Here is a 19,658-nt window from a genome sequence, read left to right on the forward strand (position 1 = left end):
AAATGACACATTCTGATGTCGTATCATACTTTGAAAATGTTTTTGTCCAGGTGATCTCCAGAAGCATCTTCAGACCATGTTCACTGTGCTGCGCCCAGAAGACACAATCAGACTGGTTAGTAACAAGCACACATAAATAAATATAATAACAAAGGTCAGTTGTGTGTGGTCCTGTGATCAGAGAGCATATTCCAGAGCATCTGATTAAGGTCTTAAGAACTGAAACATGGATTGACTTTTGAAAACATAAACAGTTATGAGGCAAAGGAAGTCTCAGCTCTTCCAGCTGTGTCAACAACACCACCCTCACATGAACCTTGCAGAACTCTAAGTGTACTATAAGTGTGCTCGCCTTTCCCCTGATGTCCCTGCTGCATGTTTAATAAAAAGGGCTTATGAGAGAGGGATTTTTAAAAAAAGGACTGGTTAAAACCTCCTTAGGTTGTCCCTGCATATCTCATATTCACGATCCAGAGTTTTAAATGCCAGTCTTGTGGTATAAAGTATCTATAGGCCCTTGAATGATAAAGGGTTGATTTCCAGGTCTGTAAAGAGTCAAAGACATTACACAGGTGATTTTACAGTTTGCCCCTGTCCTTCTTTTCTTGCAGGCTGTGCGTCTGGAGAGCGCCTACCCTCAGGTAACCCGCTACATGGTGGTGGTTTCCACCAACGGTAGACAGGACACAGAGGAGAGCATCGTGCTCGGCATGGACTTTGTCTCCTCTGATAGGTACACCTTCTCTGTCTTATTGTAGTTTTATAACTCAAGAATTTCTGTTTTTCCTATGCAGATTTCTTTTTTTCTTCTTGAATTGGATCGTCCTCATACTGTAACTGTGGTGTAGTTGACACAGTCAGAGAAATTCAATAAATCAGTGAAAGTTTTTTCAGCTAAAGGATAAAGTAAGCAAACCAGTGCATCTTGTTTCACTGTCTTTACCTTGTCGATCTTCTCTGGCAGCTGCTGCACGGTGGGTCTGGTTCTGCCTCTCTGGAGCGACACTATGATCCACTTGGATGGAGATGGGTAAGACGCCACACCTACTCCCTGCTTCCTCTTACTGCTCCCTGGGGCAGCTGCCCGACTGCTCTGATGACTTTGTTTACTTGTTTGTGAGCTTTGTGTTTTCTAACCTGTCTCTTTGCATCTCCACAGTGGCTTTAGTGTGTCGACAGTCAACAGGGTTCACGTCTTCAAACCAGTGTCTGTCCAGGCCATGTGGTGAGCAACCTTTATTTATTCCACCAGAATGACAGCCGTGTGAAGCTGTTGGCCTGCAAACAATGTGTCCATTGTGCTCCACCCTTAACTTTGACCTCCAGACTGTTTTTTCCCACTTTTTCTTATCTTTTCATTTGTTGTCTTATCATGTTTTTTCTTTCAATCCCTCTCACGTGTCAGAACCGCCTCTTCATATCTTTATTTTGTTGTCCCCGACTGACTTCCTCCTTTGAGTATGATCGTGTTATGCCTCTTTATAGCTTCAACCTATGCCCTGTTGTTTAGTTCTCACATGTTTTTATTCATTCTTCACACATCCATCCTTTTTATTTTCACTCTCACATAACTTTTACTCTTGTATAAGTCCAAATTCCTTTCTGCACTTTTCATTCCTCCCAGTGACATTTGCTCATGTGAAAAATCTCCTTGCTTTCAACTGTCTGCCCTCAGGTCAGCCCTCCAGTCGCTCCACAAAGCTTGCGAGGTGGCTCGCTGCCACAACTACTACCCAGGCAGCCTGTTCCTGACCTGGGTCAGCTACTACCAGAGCAGAGTCTCATCCAGCCAGTTGTGTATCAACGAATGGAACGCCATGCAGGATGTCGAATCGCACCGTGCCAATTCACCCGTCCTCTTCACAGACCTGTGAGTAGATTAGGATGGCCACATTAAGGAAAGGGTTTTTCAGAGAAGCACTGCAAACCACTTTGAGAATTGTGTGGCATAAACCCTGCACCTGATGTGCACACATGCACATGACATAGACTAGAGGGTAAACACGCTGCTCCCCAGAAATTCACAGCAGTAACTGCTCACACAGTCGTACACAGTTTCATCACAAATTCACCTTCACCGTGGCTGTTTCTGTGAAAAGTTAAAAATATGTTGCAGTCGCATCTTCCTAACAGCGTTGCCTAACAAGCATAACAAGTGTTGCTACATCCCCAAACTAAAATATTGCAGTCTGCAGAACCATGGACTCTGGAATGAGGCCACGTGCCCTCTCTAACCTTCCAGGAGAGGCAAAAACAACAGACCTAAACAAAAGCCTGAAGCGCTGATGTTTACAAAGGTGCCTAATCATTAACGTGTTCACAACATGATGAATAACGCTGCCTTATCAACATATTTACATGGAAACATAAAAAAATACAAGCAGTGACTTCAATAGATTTGTCTTCACTGATACCAGGGAAATTCCCCTCCCTGCTGCTTCGTCACATGCTCTGCTACCTATTTAGACTGTCTGCCTCTCTCCCCTCGCGCACACACACACACACACTCTCTCTTTGGGGGTCTTCAGGAGTCTAAAATAGCCAAGGCTTTAGCTGTCTTGATTTACTTATGGAAAAGTGGAGTCCAGATAAACTCATAGGTAAGTAGAGTCGCAGAGAAACAGACAGGAGCAGGTGGTGAGCACAAAGACGGGGGCTACTTGAGGAAATAATGAGGAACAGTTCGGGCAGAAAAAAAGCCACTTCAAACCATACGTTTAAACACTTCGCACACAAAGACACACACAGTCTCTCTCGGAATGATCTGGCTCTGCCCCTTACAGCCAAACACAGAAAGTTCCTGTTGGTTTTCCCGGACAGGGAGGCTGCTAAAGCCTCGTGACATGTCAGTGTTTGTTGACATGGCTTTCCCCTGCCCCAAAACTAAAAATAATCTTATCTACCTGCAAGCAATTCAGGGAAGCTGCGTAAAATTTCCATTATTCATTTACTCATTAGCTCCGGTCCTTATGTCGTCATTTGCCCTTGTATAGTCTGTGTTTTTGCCTGACTAGGCTTCCCTCCCTCAGGCCGTCTGCAGACAAGTGGAGGCTTGTTGTGAGGTAAAAGTGTTACTGCATGTCAGTAAATAACCCGTGTCAGTTTTTTTTGTTGTTGTTGTTTTCTCACTCAACCCTCGTTCCACTCAACTCGTTCTCATGAGGTCAGGGAAATGTTCAGGGTTGAGCTAAACAAGCCCCTCTCCTACCTCATTTCCAACACAGATGATGCTTTCATCTGTGCAGTGTCACACACCTGTGGTCACTGTACTTCCCCTTTTTGTAGCTGCTGACCCACACTGCTGTGTGCTGATGTCCGGAATCAGTTTGAAGCAAAAAACAAAAGAAAAAATGTTAGAAGAAGTCGTTCACAGACAAACTGAGCTCTTCTCTCCAGAGAGGCAATTAGGCCACTTGTTGGTATCGTCGGTGTGACGTCGGAAAGGCCCCCAGCCAGAACACTTAGGAACACAGCGCGGCACAACAAGAAGCAGATCCTACAAGGGGACTTTGTCTAATTCTGAGAAACTGGAGAGGGGAACAGAAAATCTGAGAGCACAAACTCAAACGGGAGCACAAAACAAAGCTGTAGTTCTCTGGTAGAAGTAATGTCATTGAGACTTACGTAAAAGTGAACATGAATGTAATGCAGCTGTGAAGGTGGCTCTGTCTTCAAAGTGAGGTTTGTTTTTTTTTACTTTGGCCAAGTGTTAAAGTTGTTTTTAAATGGAGGTCTTTGTGTGTTTTATGTGCAGGCCCACAGAAAGAGAGCGCACAGAACGGCTGATCAAGACGCGCCTCAGAGAGATAATGATGCAGAAGGACCTGGAGAACGTCACCTCAAAGGAGGTGAGGGGACAGTGAAATTTACATTTGGTGCTTAAATGTAGGTGTTAACTATAGACTGCACATTAAAGGTGGATATAGTCACCATGACATCTCTCATGGCTTGTGAAGTGAACACTGCACTTGTAGATGGCCTCCTTCTCTCCTCTTTCCAACCAGCTGTCTACACAATGTGAACATTGGCGTCCTCAGTCATGTGTCATTTGTCCTTTTTCAATTTAATTAAGTTTTATTTATATAGCAACAAATCACAACAACAGTCTCCTCAAGGCTCTTTATATTTTAAGGTAGACCCTACAATAATACATACAGAGAAAAACCAACAATCATATGACCCCCAATGAGCAAGCACTTTGGCAACAGTGGGAAGGAAAAACTCCCTTTTAACAGGAAGCAACCTCTGGCAGAACCAGGCTCAGGGAGGGGCGGGGCCGTCTGCCGCCACCGGATGGCGAGTGAGGGGAGAAAGACAGGATAAAAGGACATACTGTAGAAGAGAGAGGATTCAGGGTCACCTGAATCCTAACCACCTAACCAATTGCTTTAGCAAAAAGGAAAGTTTTAAGCCTAATCTTAAAAGTAGACATGGTGTCTGTCTCCCAAATCCAAACTGGAAACTGGTTCCAGGAGAGGGGCCTTTCTGTGCAAAGTAACTTCAATTTAAATTAGAATTGAAACTAGACACTGGGGCTATACACTCATCACTAAAGTGTTTACAGGGGTCATAAATCAAGAGCGACAGGGTCATTTTCTGAAAAGCTTGAGTGCAGACTTCCTTTTGCAGCCAGATGTCTCTTCATGATGGTCGTGAGAAAGAATGCATGTTTACGCCACTGGCTTCACTTTTCAGACGCGGAGGCTGCAGTCATCTTTTATGTACAGTCTGTGGTTTTATTACTTGTAAAGATGTACTTATGCCCTGATTTTCTGCGTTTCCCTGCTGCTGTTATCAGCTGTCATCAGACCATTTATTGTTTGCCTGAACTTTCACAGATCCGAACAGAGCTGGAGATCCAGATGGTGTGCAACCTGAGGGAGTTTAAAGAGTTCATAGACAATGAGATGATAGTGATCCTGGGACAGATGGACAGCCCCACGGAAATATTTGATCACGTCTTCTTGGTGAGACAATTGGGCTTTGATTCCATTAGCCTGTGAACGTTTGCCATGTCAGACTTGAGGTTCAGTGAAAAGCTGCATCTAACCTTGTTTTGTCTTTCTAATTGTAAATAAAAAGAACTTAGTGCATGCTGTTAATAATGACTGGACCTGTGTTGTTTATAGGGTTCAGAGTGGAACGCTTCTAACCTGGAGGAGCTGCAGAACAGTGGGTAAGAGATCAGTCACTTAAGCTAAGATTAAAATTGATGTATTAAATACATTTTCTCGTTAAAGTCGATTGAAACGAGTAGCTCGTTTATCATCGTCACATCCATTAGATCACACTGACACGCCTCCTCCTGTCTCTCCTCCAGAGTGCGCTACATCCTGAATGTGACCCGGGAAATCGACAACTTTTTTCCGGGGATGTTTGAATACCACAACATCAGAGTGTACGATGAGGAGGCCACCAACCTGTTGGAGTACTGGAACGACACGTACAAGTTCATCACCAAAGCCAAGTAGGCTTCTGCCCACACACACACAGTTTAAGCTCCTCTTTCTCACTAGTTCATGTGCTTCAACCCTGCCTCTTTCTCTTCCCACTTTAGGAAAGCCGGTGCCAAGTGTCTGGTTCACTGTAAGATGGGCGTGAGCCGCTCTGCTTCCACAGTGATAGCCTACGCTATGAAGGAGTACGGCTGGAACCTGGACACCGCCTTTGACTATGTGAAGGAAAGACGGGCCGTCACCAAGCCGAACCCTTCCTTCATGAAGCAGCTGGAGGAGTATCAGGGAATTCTGCTGGCAAGGTGTGCTCTCATGCAGAAACATGTACAGTTCCTTAGAAGGAATTTGGAGCTAACGAACTCTTCTCTCCCTCTTGTTCTTCTTCTTCAGCAAACAGAGGCATAATAAGTTATGGCGTTCCCACAGTGACAGCGACCTATCAGATCGCCTGGACTCGAAGCCTTCATCTCCCTCCTTGAACCGCGCTGACTCTCACAATAACAACACCTCCTCCCCGTCTGTGCATCACTTCCTGGGTGTGGCCGTGCTGCAGGCGCTCTGCCCCGAGCCCGAAGACTCGCACGCACTCTCCAACGGAGTGTGTGACTCGCTGGTTCAGGAAGTCAGATCAGATTGCGCAGACCCCCGCCTGCTTCCCCTCCCCAGACCCCGAGCAGCCACCGTGGTCCCAGAGGAAAAGCAGGGCAGCTCGGCGAGCGTGGCCATCACTGTGCCCGTCGCTCTTCCACTTCCACCACCATCGCTCCACATCCTACCTCCCACCCCTGAACTGCAGCGCGCTCACAGGGACACTCCCACACATCTGTCCTGCTCAGTGGGCAAACCAGAGGAGCTGTTCCTCATTTTACCCGACAGAAGCAGTTCAGAGGAAGTCTCTCCTCTCACTCTGGGATCCACTGACTCGGATATGATCAACCAATCATTGTCTGATTTAACGAACAACAGCCACACTCCGCTCAGCCCTGCGACTCCCACTTCCTCGCCTCCGGTCTCGGCTTTCGCTCCCAGCGACGACAACAACAACAACCCGAGCGAGTTGGATACCCGCGGTGAGGCAGACGGGTCATCGACCCACAGCACGGACAGCATCGACTTCTTCAGCGCCCGGGAGAAGTTTCTGGGGCTGGCCAAAGATGGCCGACATCGGACGCTTTCAGAGCAGGCACAGCAAAGGACGTCTCTGTCAACTGACAGAGAAACAGAGGTCAGCGAAGACGAGGAGGAGCAGAGGAATGAGATGAGTCAGGTAAGGTTTCATTCAGCTGCTTCTTTCTGTTTGTTTTTTTGTTTTGTTTTGTTTTTTAATAGCATCTCAGTTGTACGACCACTTTTCAGAGTGACCTTTGTCATCATCATCAGCTGTAAAGAGAAAAATTTAAAAATTTCTATCAAATCCTTTGATTTAGGAGATTTAAATGAACTTTGAATAGTATCCACGGTTTTATTTTAAAGTTTTAATCAGAGGGAAGTAAACTGGAATCTGAGTGAATGTGAGGACTGTGTGGTAGCAGATAGATTGAGCTGATCACAGTGACACCTGCTGGACAATGAGAGAATAATCAAGACCAAACCTCCTCCTATAAATAGTTGTCAGTAGTATTATGTGGATTATAAAAGAGTGTAAACTGGTGTAAACAGGACTGAGCTAATAAGTCATTGCTTGGAATAAAAGCCTCACAATGGCTGTGCTAATAAAGTCTGTATCCTCTCTTTGTCTCTCAGGAGTCTGATGACAGCTCTGACAAAACCAGTCCTGACCGGATTCATCACACTCACCACGACAACGGAATATCAGTCCGCCATATTGTCACTGAGATCGAAGCCATATCACACCCCGCCGCATCTCTTCAGACTCCTTCCTCCTCCTCATCTTCTCCACTCCCTCCATCCTCTCACAGTCCTCAGGTCATCCGACCGGAACATCAGGAAGAGGGGGAGTCTTCTGAAGTCACGCACACCTCTTCGACTCCACCTTCACACCCTCAGCCTCCCTCCACGCTGTTGTGCGACTGGCCGGCGGGCTCCGTGCGGCGGGCCACCAAGCAGCTGGAGCAGAAGCTGAAGCAGGAACTGGAGATGGTGGCATGTCAGCGGTCTCCGCTGCATTCGCCCAGCAGCGAACAACCTCCTGTCAGACTGTCCGTATCCTCCGAACACGTGGTGCTCCACTCCCCCATGCACGCTGCAGAACAAAGGATCACTCAGGGAGAGAACATGGCTGTTTCTGCTAATGCTACATCCAAAGATGAAGAGAAGCACACGGGGTCACACAAAAGACCCGATTTCTCAGGCACAAGCGACCTCCAAGACCTTTCATGTTCCCCAAAGTCAGATATCAGCCAAGTCTCTGGTGCTATACCTGTCAGTGTGCACACATCCACAGATAGCCACACAGTGACATCATCACTGGCCTCTGCTGAGCAGTTATCAGCATCATCTCAAGATACCTCAGCCCAGTCTCTCAGACGGGGCCAGCTCCATAGCCAAAACCTGCAGGACTGTTCGAACCAAATGACTCTGGATGGCGTGACGCTGCAGGAGTCGGACACGGATGAAAGCTCTCGGGTCAGGCAAGAGGGCTGCGGCCCCGTCTGCGCTGCCCAGAAGAGGCTGGCCCGAGGCAGCCAGGAGCTGGAGAAGATTCAGCAGACGCTGAGAGAGCTGCAGGCTTTTCTTCACGAGGGCATCGCCCTCGAGACGGCAGACAGTCGAGCACAAGAACTGGGGCAGCCTCAGGGGCCAAGAGACGCCATGGACACAGACCCAGAAAGTTATAAAGGGGTGAGTTTTGAAGAGAGCCCTCCAGCTCTGAAAGTGGGGCAGCAGCTCCTAGAGAGGCAGGAGCAGAGGAGTTTGTTGGAGCCAACAGAGTGGCACAGAGCCACAGAGCTAGAGGCGCGCATCCGCCAGGCGGGGCTCACCCCCCCGTCTCTCATGAAGAGATCGGCCTCCTTGGCTAAACTGGACTGTCTGGAGCTGTCGGCTCATGACCTCAGCAGCTTGGACCTGAGGACGCACAACAGAGCAACACTGTCGCACTCGCCTGACTCGCCCTCGTCGCCCCAGTCTCACCCGGACGACACATGGAAGAAGCAGAAAGTGCTGGCTCAGAGGCCCTGCTCTGAAAGAACAGGTTCGTGCAGTGATGACACATCCCCTCCACCTCTCGGCCTCTCCCCCTCCACCAGAGGGGAAAGAGGAGAACGGGAGGAGTCAGAGAACAGCAGCAGTAGCAGCAGCACGGTCCCTGCATCCCGTCAGCCGGGGAGAGGACACTCGTCAAGACGTTCTCGCAAAGCTTCCGCTGAGAAGAAGCAGCAGCGAGCCGTCACTCTGCTATACAACACCATGTAACCTCAGATCAGCAAGACTGGAACACATGCGACTGAAGCTGCGCTTATGTGTGTGAAAGAGACCGCATGATGTGTATGAATGTCAGCTGTAACCCCCTGTGTGTGTTCTCCGGTGTTATGTGTATAGTATGCAAGACATGAATGATGAGCATATATTTGCATGGAAACCACTGGATGTTTGTATGAACTGGAGTTCAGGTTCGTCTGTACAGTGTCATGAATGTCCAAACTAAGACTGAACGGTGCTCATGCACTCATTTATATCAGTGTCCCCTTTTTTTTTTTTTAAGTGTGACCCTCGCTGCCTGTTCAGAGTTTCTAAAACTCCAACCAGAGGGGCTTTTGTTTCTCAAACCATGCACTTTACTGTTTAGATGACTCTTTTTCTTTTTAAAAAAATTTGAGACGTGTTTCTTACCCCGGGGAGGATTGTTGTTTTGCACTGTTCTCAGTAGACTTGTCTCTGTGGTTTTGTTTTCAAAGCTGGCAGACATGTCTTTATTCAGATTTTTAATTAAACCAGGACAAAGCTGATATGTTGTTTTTGTTTTTTATTATTATTATTACTTAATTGCTTTAGCAGTAAATAAAGGTGGTGAGTTTGTTTTAACTGTAGTGACTCCTTAGTTTTTCTGTTTTTAGCCACTCCCATGTAAGGCAAAGAAATGAGGCCAGCTTTTAAATATACCGCCACCTGCTGGACAGGCTGATCCACACACTAAAACTGGATTTCATGACATCGGGTATTGCCACTACCAAGCTTCTCTTTTCGAATGACTGAAAAGCACATCCTTAATAGAAATACATTTTACCTCTCGTTTTTAACTACAACTAACCGATCTTTTAAGCACGTCAGTGCCAACTCCAGTGGGAAATGATCTCCATCAGTGTTCAGCGCAGCTTATTCCAGGCTGACATTTTACCTACTGTTTCATGTGGGTAATTAAATACTGAGATGTAGGCCACCGGAGCCCCTGCTGAGAGACCCACACACAGACACGAGGCACAGACTGACATTAAAGGACTGAATCTGCTTTTAAAAAAAGAGATGCTGGAGATAACTAAGACATCAAAACTCACAGGCTCCATATATGAAGACCAAAAGACTCTTTGGTGGTTTAAGTGAATCAAGAGGAAAAGCTGAGATCCCCTGACGTTTTCACCAATTAAATCCACCTCAGCAGACACAGCAGAAGGATTTTCAAATAAAATATGTGTGTGTGTTTATCATGAGGAGAGGGAATAAAAATCAGTGGAGCAGAAGAGGAGAAAGGCTGAGATTGGCATCCTTCCTCTTTGCATACTGATGCTCTGAACGTGACTTATATCAGCAGCTCTTTGCAAATTCGTTTCACACAGGCTTGCAGCTCGGTACCTTCCACAGTCCTGGTATTTTTCATAATGCGCACTGCTGGTCCGTCCTTTTTTTCTCTGTCCTGAGTGCTGTTTCTTGGAGGTTTTACAGCCTCTAATCTGCTCCCCTTTTTTTCTCCCTTGTAAGCCTAAAATAACTTAAGCCAAACAAAAAAAAAACCAACCCAGTTGGATCAGACTTCTTCAGCTCTGGGAATCCATGTCACAGGGACGATGATGAAGGTGGCAGCTGCTAAAAACAGATGAGCTCTCTCTGGTGCTGACAGACGCCGCAGCATTCCCCAATCTCGTGTGAAATAAATTGCTTTTGTCACCGTCCTCCACTGGAGAGGACCACGGAAACGAACTTAACGTTGAAAAAACTGTAGCGTGTGTGTGTGGTGTGGGGTGGGGTGAAGGGATTTACAGAGCATTTGAAAGGCTTAAGAAAAAAAAATCAAATAACACATTTGTACATTGCTCTCCAAAAAAAAAAAAGATTTTCCTTTATTTAAATCATGTCAATTCACTTCCCAGCATACGTCATGAAAACATCGTGCTTTTTTTAACGTTTTGCAACATTTTTTCAAAAAGTAAAAAACAAAAGGAGCATTTTTTTTACTTCTTAACCCAACCGGGAAAGCTTAGAACCATGAATTACAGAAGGAAAAGAGAAGGTGGTATCCTCAGTTTGTGCTGATACTGGAGTGTGAAAGTTTTACATTTCTCACTTAATTAAAAAAAAAAAAAACAGAGAGCATAAGGTGTCCCTGCTCTCATCATCCTCCACACAAAAACAAAACAAGTCCCTCAGAGCTCATCTACATTTGCACCCTGCCAATTTCTAAGAAAACACTTGAGGGGTGATTTTACACTGGATTTTAGTTTTCAGCTTTTGCTCAGTGAAACTTGCCGTAGGTCACAAAAGACCCCCACCCCTTCCATTGGGTGCAGACCATGCTGAAATATTATAATGCACAGAAACACACTCACAAAAAAACAAAAACAAACAACCATCAGCTCACGTAAGGTGAGAAAAAGCAAATTTACAGAGAAAACTCTTCTAACCCACGATCCACATACAAACCTTTATTCCTGTTACTGTTTTTATTAATAAATGCTCTACTTCACATACAGTATAGTTAGTACACACCTAGTGTTCATCTGGGAGTCTCATCATTACTGTGCTCCTTGCAAAGCCCGGCGTCAGGGTTTAAAACTAGACCCCGGCCTGGGTTTCTTTTTTTGTTTTAAACTTTGTGCTCAAACTCAAACATCCATTAACAGTCATATATGTGCTTCACCCACAAGTACAGTACATCTGGATTTTGTGCAAATCAAAAAAAAAAAGAGAAGAAGAAGAAGAAACACATTAGTCCATCATTTTAAAAATTTTCATTAAAAACTGAGGAAGTCTGATTATTTGTCGGCCTTCAAATGAGGAAGGCGTTCTCCACGCCGCTGCGCTCTTCGATGCAGTCAGAACTGAAAACCACACGCGCTCAGTGATGACGGGAGCGTGGGGTGAGTGTGCATTAGGTGCTGGAGCAGTGAGTTGGCCTGACACACTACATTTAGGGGAACTGTTTAGTTGACCTTATTGACCTTCTGTGCGTTGAGCTGGTTTGTTTTAAACGCACACACACACGCACAGACAAACACGCACGCTTGCAAAACACCCCCCAAGAAATCATTAATTCGAGACGGAGTTCCTGTTAAACTGTACCGGATGTGTCGTTGGTTGTAAACTGGCACTTGTCGAGAAAGTGCCAATGTGGCAGAAGAGAGACCAGGCGTGCGTCCGTCTCTGGCTTTGTGAAGCCGGGCAGACGCAACCACCTCATGGCTTCATGGGAAAAGGGTCTGGCTGAGGCGAGGGGAGGGACGGCCAGGTCAGATGTTACCTCTAAGATGGGTTTCTTTTTAAATTTCCAAGATTTTAAGTGGACACCTGCCCTTTTCCACCCACCTCCCCTCAGTCCAGACCCCCCACCCTGGCAGGACCGCCTGGTTCAGAGGGAGGGTGTGGGGTGAGGGGCTCATTTCTCCATGAGTGACAGCTGGATGATGCGCTGCAGCTCCTCTTCCTCCTGCTGCTGCCGAAGCTCCGCCTCCTGCTGCTCCCGGGCTGAGATCTCCATGGCGATACGCAGCTGCTCGTCATAGCTGCAGGTGGTCGGCTTCTTCTTGGAGGGGGTGGAGCAAAGGCTGGTGGGGGGGCGGGGCTTGTGCTGGGGGGTGCTGCGTACAGGGGCGAGGAAACACGGGTTTAAAAACCTCCTCAGTGGGCGCACAGTAGGCATCATTCATAATAAGGATAAGTCAGTAATGCTTTCACTGTAAGTCACAATGCATTAATAATGAATGAGGTCTGGGTTGCCAGGTTATGAGAATCTCCTCTGATTGCTGTTTATCTTTCCATCGTGACACTTTGCTTTGTCTTTTAATCTAACGCTTCACCGGAACTTAAACCTGGATCTGTCTCGTCCTGATTCCATTTATTACCGTCTGTCATTCTGCAGATTTGATGAACGGTGGGAGAAAGCTATTATCGACTCAAATTAGCTGCAGACTACATTGTGGAGTCTTAGTAAACGCTTTATTTAAAAACAAGTTGTGACAAAGGCTTCAGAAGAGACACAGCGAGACATGCGTTCCCATAACTGTGCTCGGTTCTATCACGACATACTAAAAAAAACCCAAACTGTTTTTACCACAGACTGTATATAAAAGATGGACACAGAAACCCTGGAGTCAAGCATTTAAGCTGTCACTGTCTTTTTTTTTCAGCCAAGTCATTCTGAGGACACTACACCCAAGCATTTCTCTCTGCAACCGCAATGCCAAAAAAAAGCATCAAATAAAATACAATTTGGGACTCTGACTTGAAAATCTCATAGACACTAACTTTATTTATAGTGGAAGACAGAAAACATGTCAAATGGTTAAACATTTTACTGCTTTAGAAAAGTATTAGCTCATGTGGAACTTGATGCCCCACAGCAACACATCTCAAAAACGTTAAGTGATGCTAAAAAGAAACAGCTGGAGGGACATTTTGCAACTGATTAGTTTAACTGGGTAACAGGTCAGTAAGACGGCTGGGTAGAAAAAGACAGGCAGCGTTTCTCATGAGTAAAGACGTTCACCAATTTGCCAAAATTCTGGATGAGGCAGAAAAGCAGTACTGGCCCATGATTTTGGGCCCTCGGGCAGCACTGCATTTAGAAATCAAACTTATGCTTAAGTTCATCAAGGACGAGCCGCCTGCTTTCCTGGGTGTCTGACTGCTGGTCTGTCATTTACATCACTTCCTCTTTCCCACGCTGTCAAACTCGATGCCGACAGCACTGCTCAAGTGATCAGTCCCGCTTCCACTGAGCCAATCTGCCTCCAATCTGCTGACATGTTAGCTTATTTTTTCAATATCTGACATATTTTCTGTGTTCTACAGTAACATTTGGGTTTATGAGATTGCATTCTGTTCTTATTTTTACAGCTTTGCAACTTTCTCTTGGTGTCGGTCTATAGGTCCAACACTTTCCCCTCAGGTTATAACTTGGGCTCGAGTAAACACTGCTATGGCAAGACTTGGGGAGGAGGCAGTGACAAAGAGAATAGGACAGTCTGTGAATCCAACCAGCCATCTGCAAACAGGGAATGCACCGAGAGAGAAACACTGTCTAAAGATAACAGAGGCTAAAGTCAACTACAGCACTGTCAACTGAGAAAGCAGGAAACTCTCTCAACTCTCTCATCCTCTCACCAACACCCCCTCTCTGCACACACACACACACACGCACACACGCGCACACACACGCACACACACACACACACACACACACACACACACACACACACACACACACACACACACACAGGAGCTCAGATAGCAGATAGGAGAGGGGGAGAATAGCAGGATGGATAAGAGAATAGAGCAGGGAATGGGACAGGAATACAGGATGTGAGTCAAGTATGGGAGGAAAGAACCACAGGAAAAAAAAAATTCACAGAGGAGTGCGAGACACTGAAGATTAACAACACATAAGAGAGCTGAGAGGAAGTCAGAGACAATGCGGTGGAGGGATGGCAGGATATAATCGCCTTCATCCTGGCACTCAAGGAGATTTATGCGGGGGCTTTTTTCCCCTCGCTGCTGACAATGAAAGTCCCGCTCTCTTTCATTCACTGACGCTTTTATCAGACTTTCTAACAAAGTCCCCGATAACAAAGAGCTTTAACTCAAACACGTGGGAGTCATTAAAAATCCCCCAAAATAAAACAAAGGCTTTCATTCTGACCTCTCGACACGACTCGGGTCGCAGGACAGAGGGTGAGTCCCCGGCTTGCTGTTGGTCAGCGCCTCCCAGATGGTCACCTGGGCACACAAAAGAGAAGGCGGCACAGGAAGTCAGTGAAGGAGCGCTGCAGGAAGCGGTGCATGCAAAACAAACGCATCCTCATTCCCTGTAAGCAGCTTCCTGTTAACGTATGGTAGAGACGCAGCCAGCTGCCTTGGTCGTAAACTAAATGATCGATCCTGGCTGCGGTCCTACTCAAGTCCACGCTCAGTTTTAATGCTACCAGTGATTAATAAAGATGAGAAGCACTTGTTAAATATAGACGTTCAAGTTTCAAATTCAGCTTCACACTGTCACAGAAATATATGGAAGCTGTGAACAAAAGCTGTTTTTTTAGAAGATGACAGGATACAGTGTAAGCTAGATTTGTACAGCAGTTAATTCTGTAAAACACAGCGTGTCGGCGGTGCGATCCTTTAACACCTGTCCTGCTTTGGTATTAGAGCAGTAATTAAAAGTGTCACCTTTCTCAGCGGCGCAGCGGTGGAAGCGCTCGGTACGGCTGCTGGAGACGAGAGCACAAACTGCAGCACAAAGCCTAAGCTGCAACCGTGCCCTTGCCTCCTCTGCTCCTTCCCCTTGTGTATTTCAGCTAAGAAAACTCAGAGGATGTTCTCTGACCTGTCTCACAGAGCCTATTTATACCTCACTTTCTGTAACGTCTGGAAGAAGGCCAAGGGCTATCAGGACCGAGGATCTCTGGGATTTTAAACAGCGCCGATCCTCAGGCAGCGTGCGCCACACATCAGAGCCAATTTATTCTACTTACTGATTTTACTTCAGCACTGATTGTTTTTTTATTTTCAAAACAGCTCACTTTTTCCCTCCTTCACTGCATATATTTGTCTGGTCTTGCTTGACTTATGGTTAAATTTATTGCTGCCATTTGCGCTGTATAATTTAAAAGCAGGGAGAATACTTTCCACATTTGCTCCCTGTGCCTGCTCATAGAAATATACACACAGATATGTCATACTCCGCTGCCATTAATTACAGTAACGCGTCAGCACCATATTAGTATGGGAAAGCCGCATCTCCACTGTCTACTGTTTAAACAGACACAGAATTTGTGTGTGACATATCAGATTTAACATGTTTGGAACACATAACGAGACACATTGCAAAACATCAGTTTGGCGAGGTGCATCTCTGCAGCAGAGATGCACCTCAGAGGCTGCTAAAGATATACATGCACACAAGTGCTTCTTAATGCAAATGTCTCATCAGCCGATTACATGGCCGCGACTGAATTTGGGCAGACCCGGCCGAGATGATCCTCTGAAGTTTAAATTGAGCATTAGAATGAGGAAGAACGATGATTTAAGGAACTTTAAATGTGTCATTGTTGATGGTGTGAGACATGCTGGTCTGAGCATTTCAGAAACTGCTCATCTGCTGGGATTTTCCCACAAAAACATCTCTGCTGTTTAAAGAGAATGGTCTGAGATTTGGGTAAAAATGCCTTGTTTATGGCCTGACTGCTTTGAGCTAGCTGATTGAACGGCACCAAAGGCCACAGAAGAGCATCTCTGAACACACAGTACTGGACAACAATGGTTCCAACTACTCTTGGTGCAATGGTGTAGGGTACACTTTTTGAGCCTTTAGTACAATTTGGGCAACCCAATGACAGAGAAGAATAAGAATTTATGGTACATGAATTTGAGCGTCCCATATGAATCAAAAATTGAACTGTTTTGTATAAATTAATAAATTATGAACTTCATAACGTGCAACTGCACTGCCTAAGCATCATCCAAGTCATCCATTAGCTAGTCTGTGGGCTTGATTAAAACAGAAATATGTTCAGCTCATCCACAGTGTAGCGTTTCCAGTATGCTGACACAGGTTCATTCACTATGTGTAGGCTACAATCAGCTGCTCTTTATAGGATGCGGGGAATACACCCAACCTCTACAGCACCATCAAAAATGATGAAGTGTAACATTAACCTTAGCTTCCAACCTGATGATGACTGCCAATGTAACTGTCATAAAAGCCAGCTAGACTGAGAGTCTTCAGTTAGAAATAGGAACCCTGCTGTAGTCTTTTTAAACGACTATGCTATCTGGATCATTGCTAACGGTGCACGTGTAGCCTGAGCAAAACATATGAAGCAGTTTGATTTAGCTAATAGCCAGTTAAGCACTGATTTAAGCTGCCTGCAGAAGAGAAAAGATGATCTCTCAGGAGTTTCACATTGAAGCCACCTGATCGTATTCGGAGCCAGCCTCCAGCAGGCTCTGCTGTATGGCAAACTGCAGCAGATCCTCCTCCTCCTCCCTCATGCTGTCTCTCTGTTTGCCTCCTAGCATGGTGTATCCAGGTGGGGCCTCAAACACACACGGGGGAATCTCGCTGGCTCGACAGGACACTGCAGCACACGGGGGGGAAGGCAAAGGGCAAGAGATGGGAAGGAGTGTTATCTGGCAGTAAAGGAGGCTAAAGGAGAGGAGCGGAAAAACACAAGAGCTTTTTTTTCTGAGTAAAAGAAAGCACGAGGAGACTTAAACCCCTGAATTAACAGATATTGCACAAATTTACAAGTGTCAGCCTGTCACTCAGCAGAAGTTTGGGAGAAAGTAGACAAATCTGGCAGGAAACACTTCATATTTGCAGATTTACATGTGTCACCTATTGAGGCAAAACCTCAGTCTATTGACCCAAAGCCTGTAATAAAGTGTACTTTTGCACCTGACTATTTTCAGAGACATTAGCCACTAAATACCAATAAATCATTCAAACTCAAAAACTCAAAGTATGAATCCGTGTTGTGTCTACACATAACAGTCAATAAGAACTAATTTTATATTGTAACATTAGACACTTTGTTACTAGGAGACTGGTCTCAGTGGTCGTAAGTGGGAAGAAAAGGCTGAGGTATGCTAAATTACACTTAGAATCAGTGGCAACAGGTCTTATGGAGTGATGAACCCAGATTTGAAATGTTTGCTTCAAATCATCATCAGTATGTCTGAAGAAGATCGAGAAAGAGGTACAGCCATCTGTAAAACATGATGTCATAATCTGGAGATTCATTTAAGTGGTGTTGGGATTCTTTCAAAAAGCATTTGACTGGCATAGATTCATTTTTTTCAGCGTGAAGGTGATCCCAAACACACTTCCAATGCAGTAAAATCATACCTGGATAGAAAAACACACAATGTTGATCATGCACTGGCGTCCCAAAGCCCAGACCTCAACATTACTGAGAGAGTGTGGGATCATCTTCACAGAAAAGAGCTTTAAATGTCCGACAAGAAGCCTGGAGAAGTATTCCTGAAGACTACGTAAAGAAACCTTCCTAAGAGAGTTCAGGCTGTGTTGAAGAATAAAGGTGATCACAGCAAATATTGACCTTGAAGCTCGTTGGAATTGTAAAAACTCTGTTGTTATTTTTGTGCACGTGTCCATGCAAATCGCTGCACCTTCTTCCCATTTTCCTAGAAACATATCAAGACATGAGGATTGCCTCAAGACCTTTGCACAGTAATGTGTATTAGCTGAAATTTCCAAAGTGTATAATTAGAGTATTTGTAATTAACACCCAGCAAACACTGGTTAGTCAGAGGTGTTGTATCCCATTGCCAGAAATAGCAAAGTAGGCGGTTTCTATGCCAGATGCATTGGACTGGATGTTTTTTTAGGTTCAAAGTCAGGAGTGTGGCTGTATTAGTCACCACTGCTGTTTGCCTTACGCAGCAGCAGTATAACTGATAGACGCAGCTTCTGGGTTGGAACAATGAAGCCAATGCATACACGCCTGAAAACCTGCACTCTATCTAAAGGCCACCAGATGGCAACAGCTGTGGTTGCAAAAAAAAAACTGTCCACTACTATAGAAGTCTAGGCGAAAACAGCTTTGTGCCCTGACCACTGCAAACACTTTCCTGATGAGTTTATGGGCTCAGTCACTTGTTTTCGATCATACTGAATAAAAAACTAAACGCTCATCTGGAAGACATCTAAAGGAGACTCGAGAGAATTACGTCATGGTAGTTACATCCATTTTATATGCTGTCCAATAAAGCTACAGACATTAACGTAAAATATGTGTCTATGCAGATAAACCAATGACTACAGTTTGTTATGATCTTCAAATCTGATAACTTGCTGCAGGATTACATGTCCCACGCAGGGGTGTGTCTAAAAGGGGGCATGTTGTGTACTCGCCTCAATTTAGTTCAACAATTTGGTGACAATATTTTGCAGACTTACATTATTAACACAAAATATACATATAATAAATTACACTGATGTTTAAAAAGAATATAACATTTTTTTGTGGAGCAGTAAAAGAAAAAGCTTCTACAGACATTCTACAGCTGAGGCGCTTACTGGTGGAACTAGAGCTGGAGACGCTGGACGAGTCGCTGCCCGGAGAAGGGGTGTCTGTCCTTGGGGTGTCCCTCTGTCTTTCGCCCTCCACCACCACTTCGTTGTCAGCACGGACACCGGCTCCCTCCTCACAGCCATTCAGGTTACTAAAGGTGATCCTGGCATTCAGGATGTGGTAGAGAGGGATCTCTGTAAGCAGAGGAGAGACATTTCACCCCCATCCTCCAATAACACACATGTCCTTTATATCAGTTATTCAGTTTTTATGATTGATACATCTTATAAGTAATTTGGTCATTTTTTTACACCCTTTCTCTGCATGTCTTAACTTTCCATTAATCTGTGTGTCCATTTTCCAACCTTTCCATAACTGCGCCCTCCCCCTTTATTTAAACAGCACACATCTTAGCCCCCTCCCATCATCCGTCTCAATCTCACAGTGCTCACCAATCTTGACAGGGAAGCCAGGCGGCAAACGCAGAGTGATGAAGTCACGCAGCTTAGCGAACAGGGCGTTCGAGATCGCCATGAGATCGATGATAGGCACCACTTGTTCTGCCAGGGAAAGAGGGTGGGACTCACACAGCCACAACTTAGCTTTAAACCTGGGAACGAGCACACGTATAGGAAAAGAAAGAAGGCAGGAAGAAAGAGTTAATTAATAAATATCAGCAAATACATTTCTGACTAAAGCATAATTGAAGCAATTTATGCTCTTGCTCAGACAGTTAAATGTTTGCCCGGAGGAAGCTGCACAAAGACATTGATCACATCAG

At 45.4% G+C, this 19,658-nt stretch overlaps 2 protein-coding genes across 5 annotated transcripts in view; one reads left to right on the forward strand and one right to left on the reverse strand.

The window, feature by feature from the left end:
• The window catches only part of ssh2a (slingshot protein phosphatase 2a), a 28,403-nt gene extending 18,963 nt beyond the window's left edge, over positions 1 to 9,440 (forward strand). For both annotated transcript variants that reach the window (XM_084950776.1, XM_084950774.1), the window contains 12 exons: positions 51 to 115; positions 612 to 733; positions 965 to 1,030; positions 1,160 to 1,225; positions 1,676 to 1,870; positions 3,755 to 3,848; positions 4,839 to 4,967; positions 5,130 to 5,176; positions 5,321 to 5,467; positions 5,558 to 5,758; positions 5,847 to 6,723; positions 7,200 to 9,440. In XM_084950776.1, coding sequence (XP_084806902.1) covers positions 51 to 115; positions 612 to 733; positions 965 to 1,030; positions 1,160 to 1,225; positions 1,676 to 1,870; positions 3,755 to 3,848; positions 4,839 to 4,967; positions 5,130 to 5,176; positions 5,321 to 5,467; positions 5,558 to 5,758; positions 5,847 to 6,723; positions 7,200 to 8,831 — 3,641 coding nt within the window. In that variant the 3' untranslated portion in view covers positions 8,832 to 9,440. The remainder of the gene's footprint in view (positions 1 to 50; positions 116 to 611; positions 734 to 964; positions 1,031 to 1,159; positions 1,226 to 1,675; positions 1,871 to 3,754; positions 3,849 to 4,838; positions 4,968 to 5,129; positions 5,177 to 5,320; positions 5,468 to 5,557; positions 5,759 to 5,846; positions 6,724 to 7,199) is intronic.
• A 1,226-nt stretch (positions 9,441 to 10,666) lies between these two features.
• Positions 10,667 to 19,658, reverse strand: part of ankrd13b (ankyrin repeat domain 13B) — a 46,342-nt gene continuing 37,350 nt past the window's right edge. For all 3 annotated transcript variants that reach the window (XM_084950781.1, XM_084950780.1, XM_084950782.1), the window contains 5 exons: positions 19,330 to 19,487; positions 18,883 to 19,071; positions 16,755 to 16,918; positions 14,485 to 14,561; positions 10,667 to 12,424 (listed from right to left, as the gene is read on the reverse strand). In XM_084950781.1, the coding sequence (XP_084806907.1) occupies positions 12,223 to 12,424; positions 14,485 to 14,561; positions 16,755 to 16,918; positions 18,883 to 19,071; positions 19,330 to 19,487 (790 nt within the window). In that variant the 3' untranslated portion in view covers positions 10,667 to 12,222. The remainder of the gene's footprint in view (positions 12,425 to 14,484; positions 14,562 to 16,754; positions 16,919 to 18,882; positions 19,072 to 19,329; positions 19,488 to 19,658) is intronic.

This window comes from Perissodus microlepis, chromosome 14 (assembly GCF_051167445.1).
Source record: "Perissodus microlepis isolate ML-2025 ecotype Zambia chromosome 14, ASM5116744v1, whole genome shotgun sequence".
NCBI lineage: Eukaryota > Metazoa > Chordata > Actinopteri > Cichliformes > Cichlidae > Perissodus > Perissodus microlepis.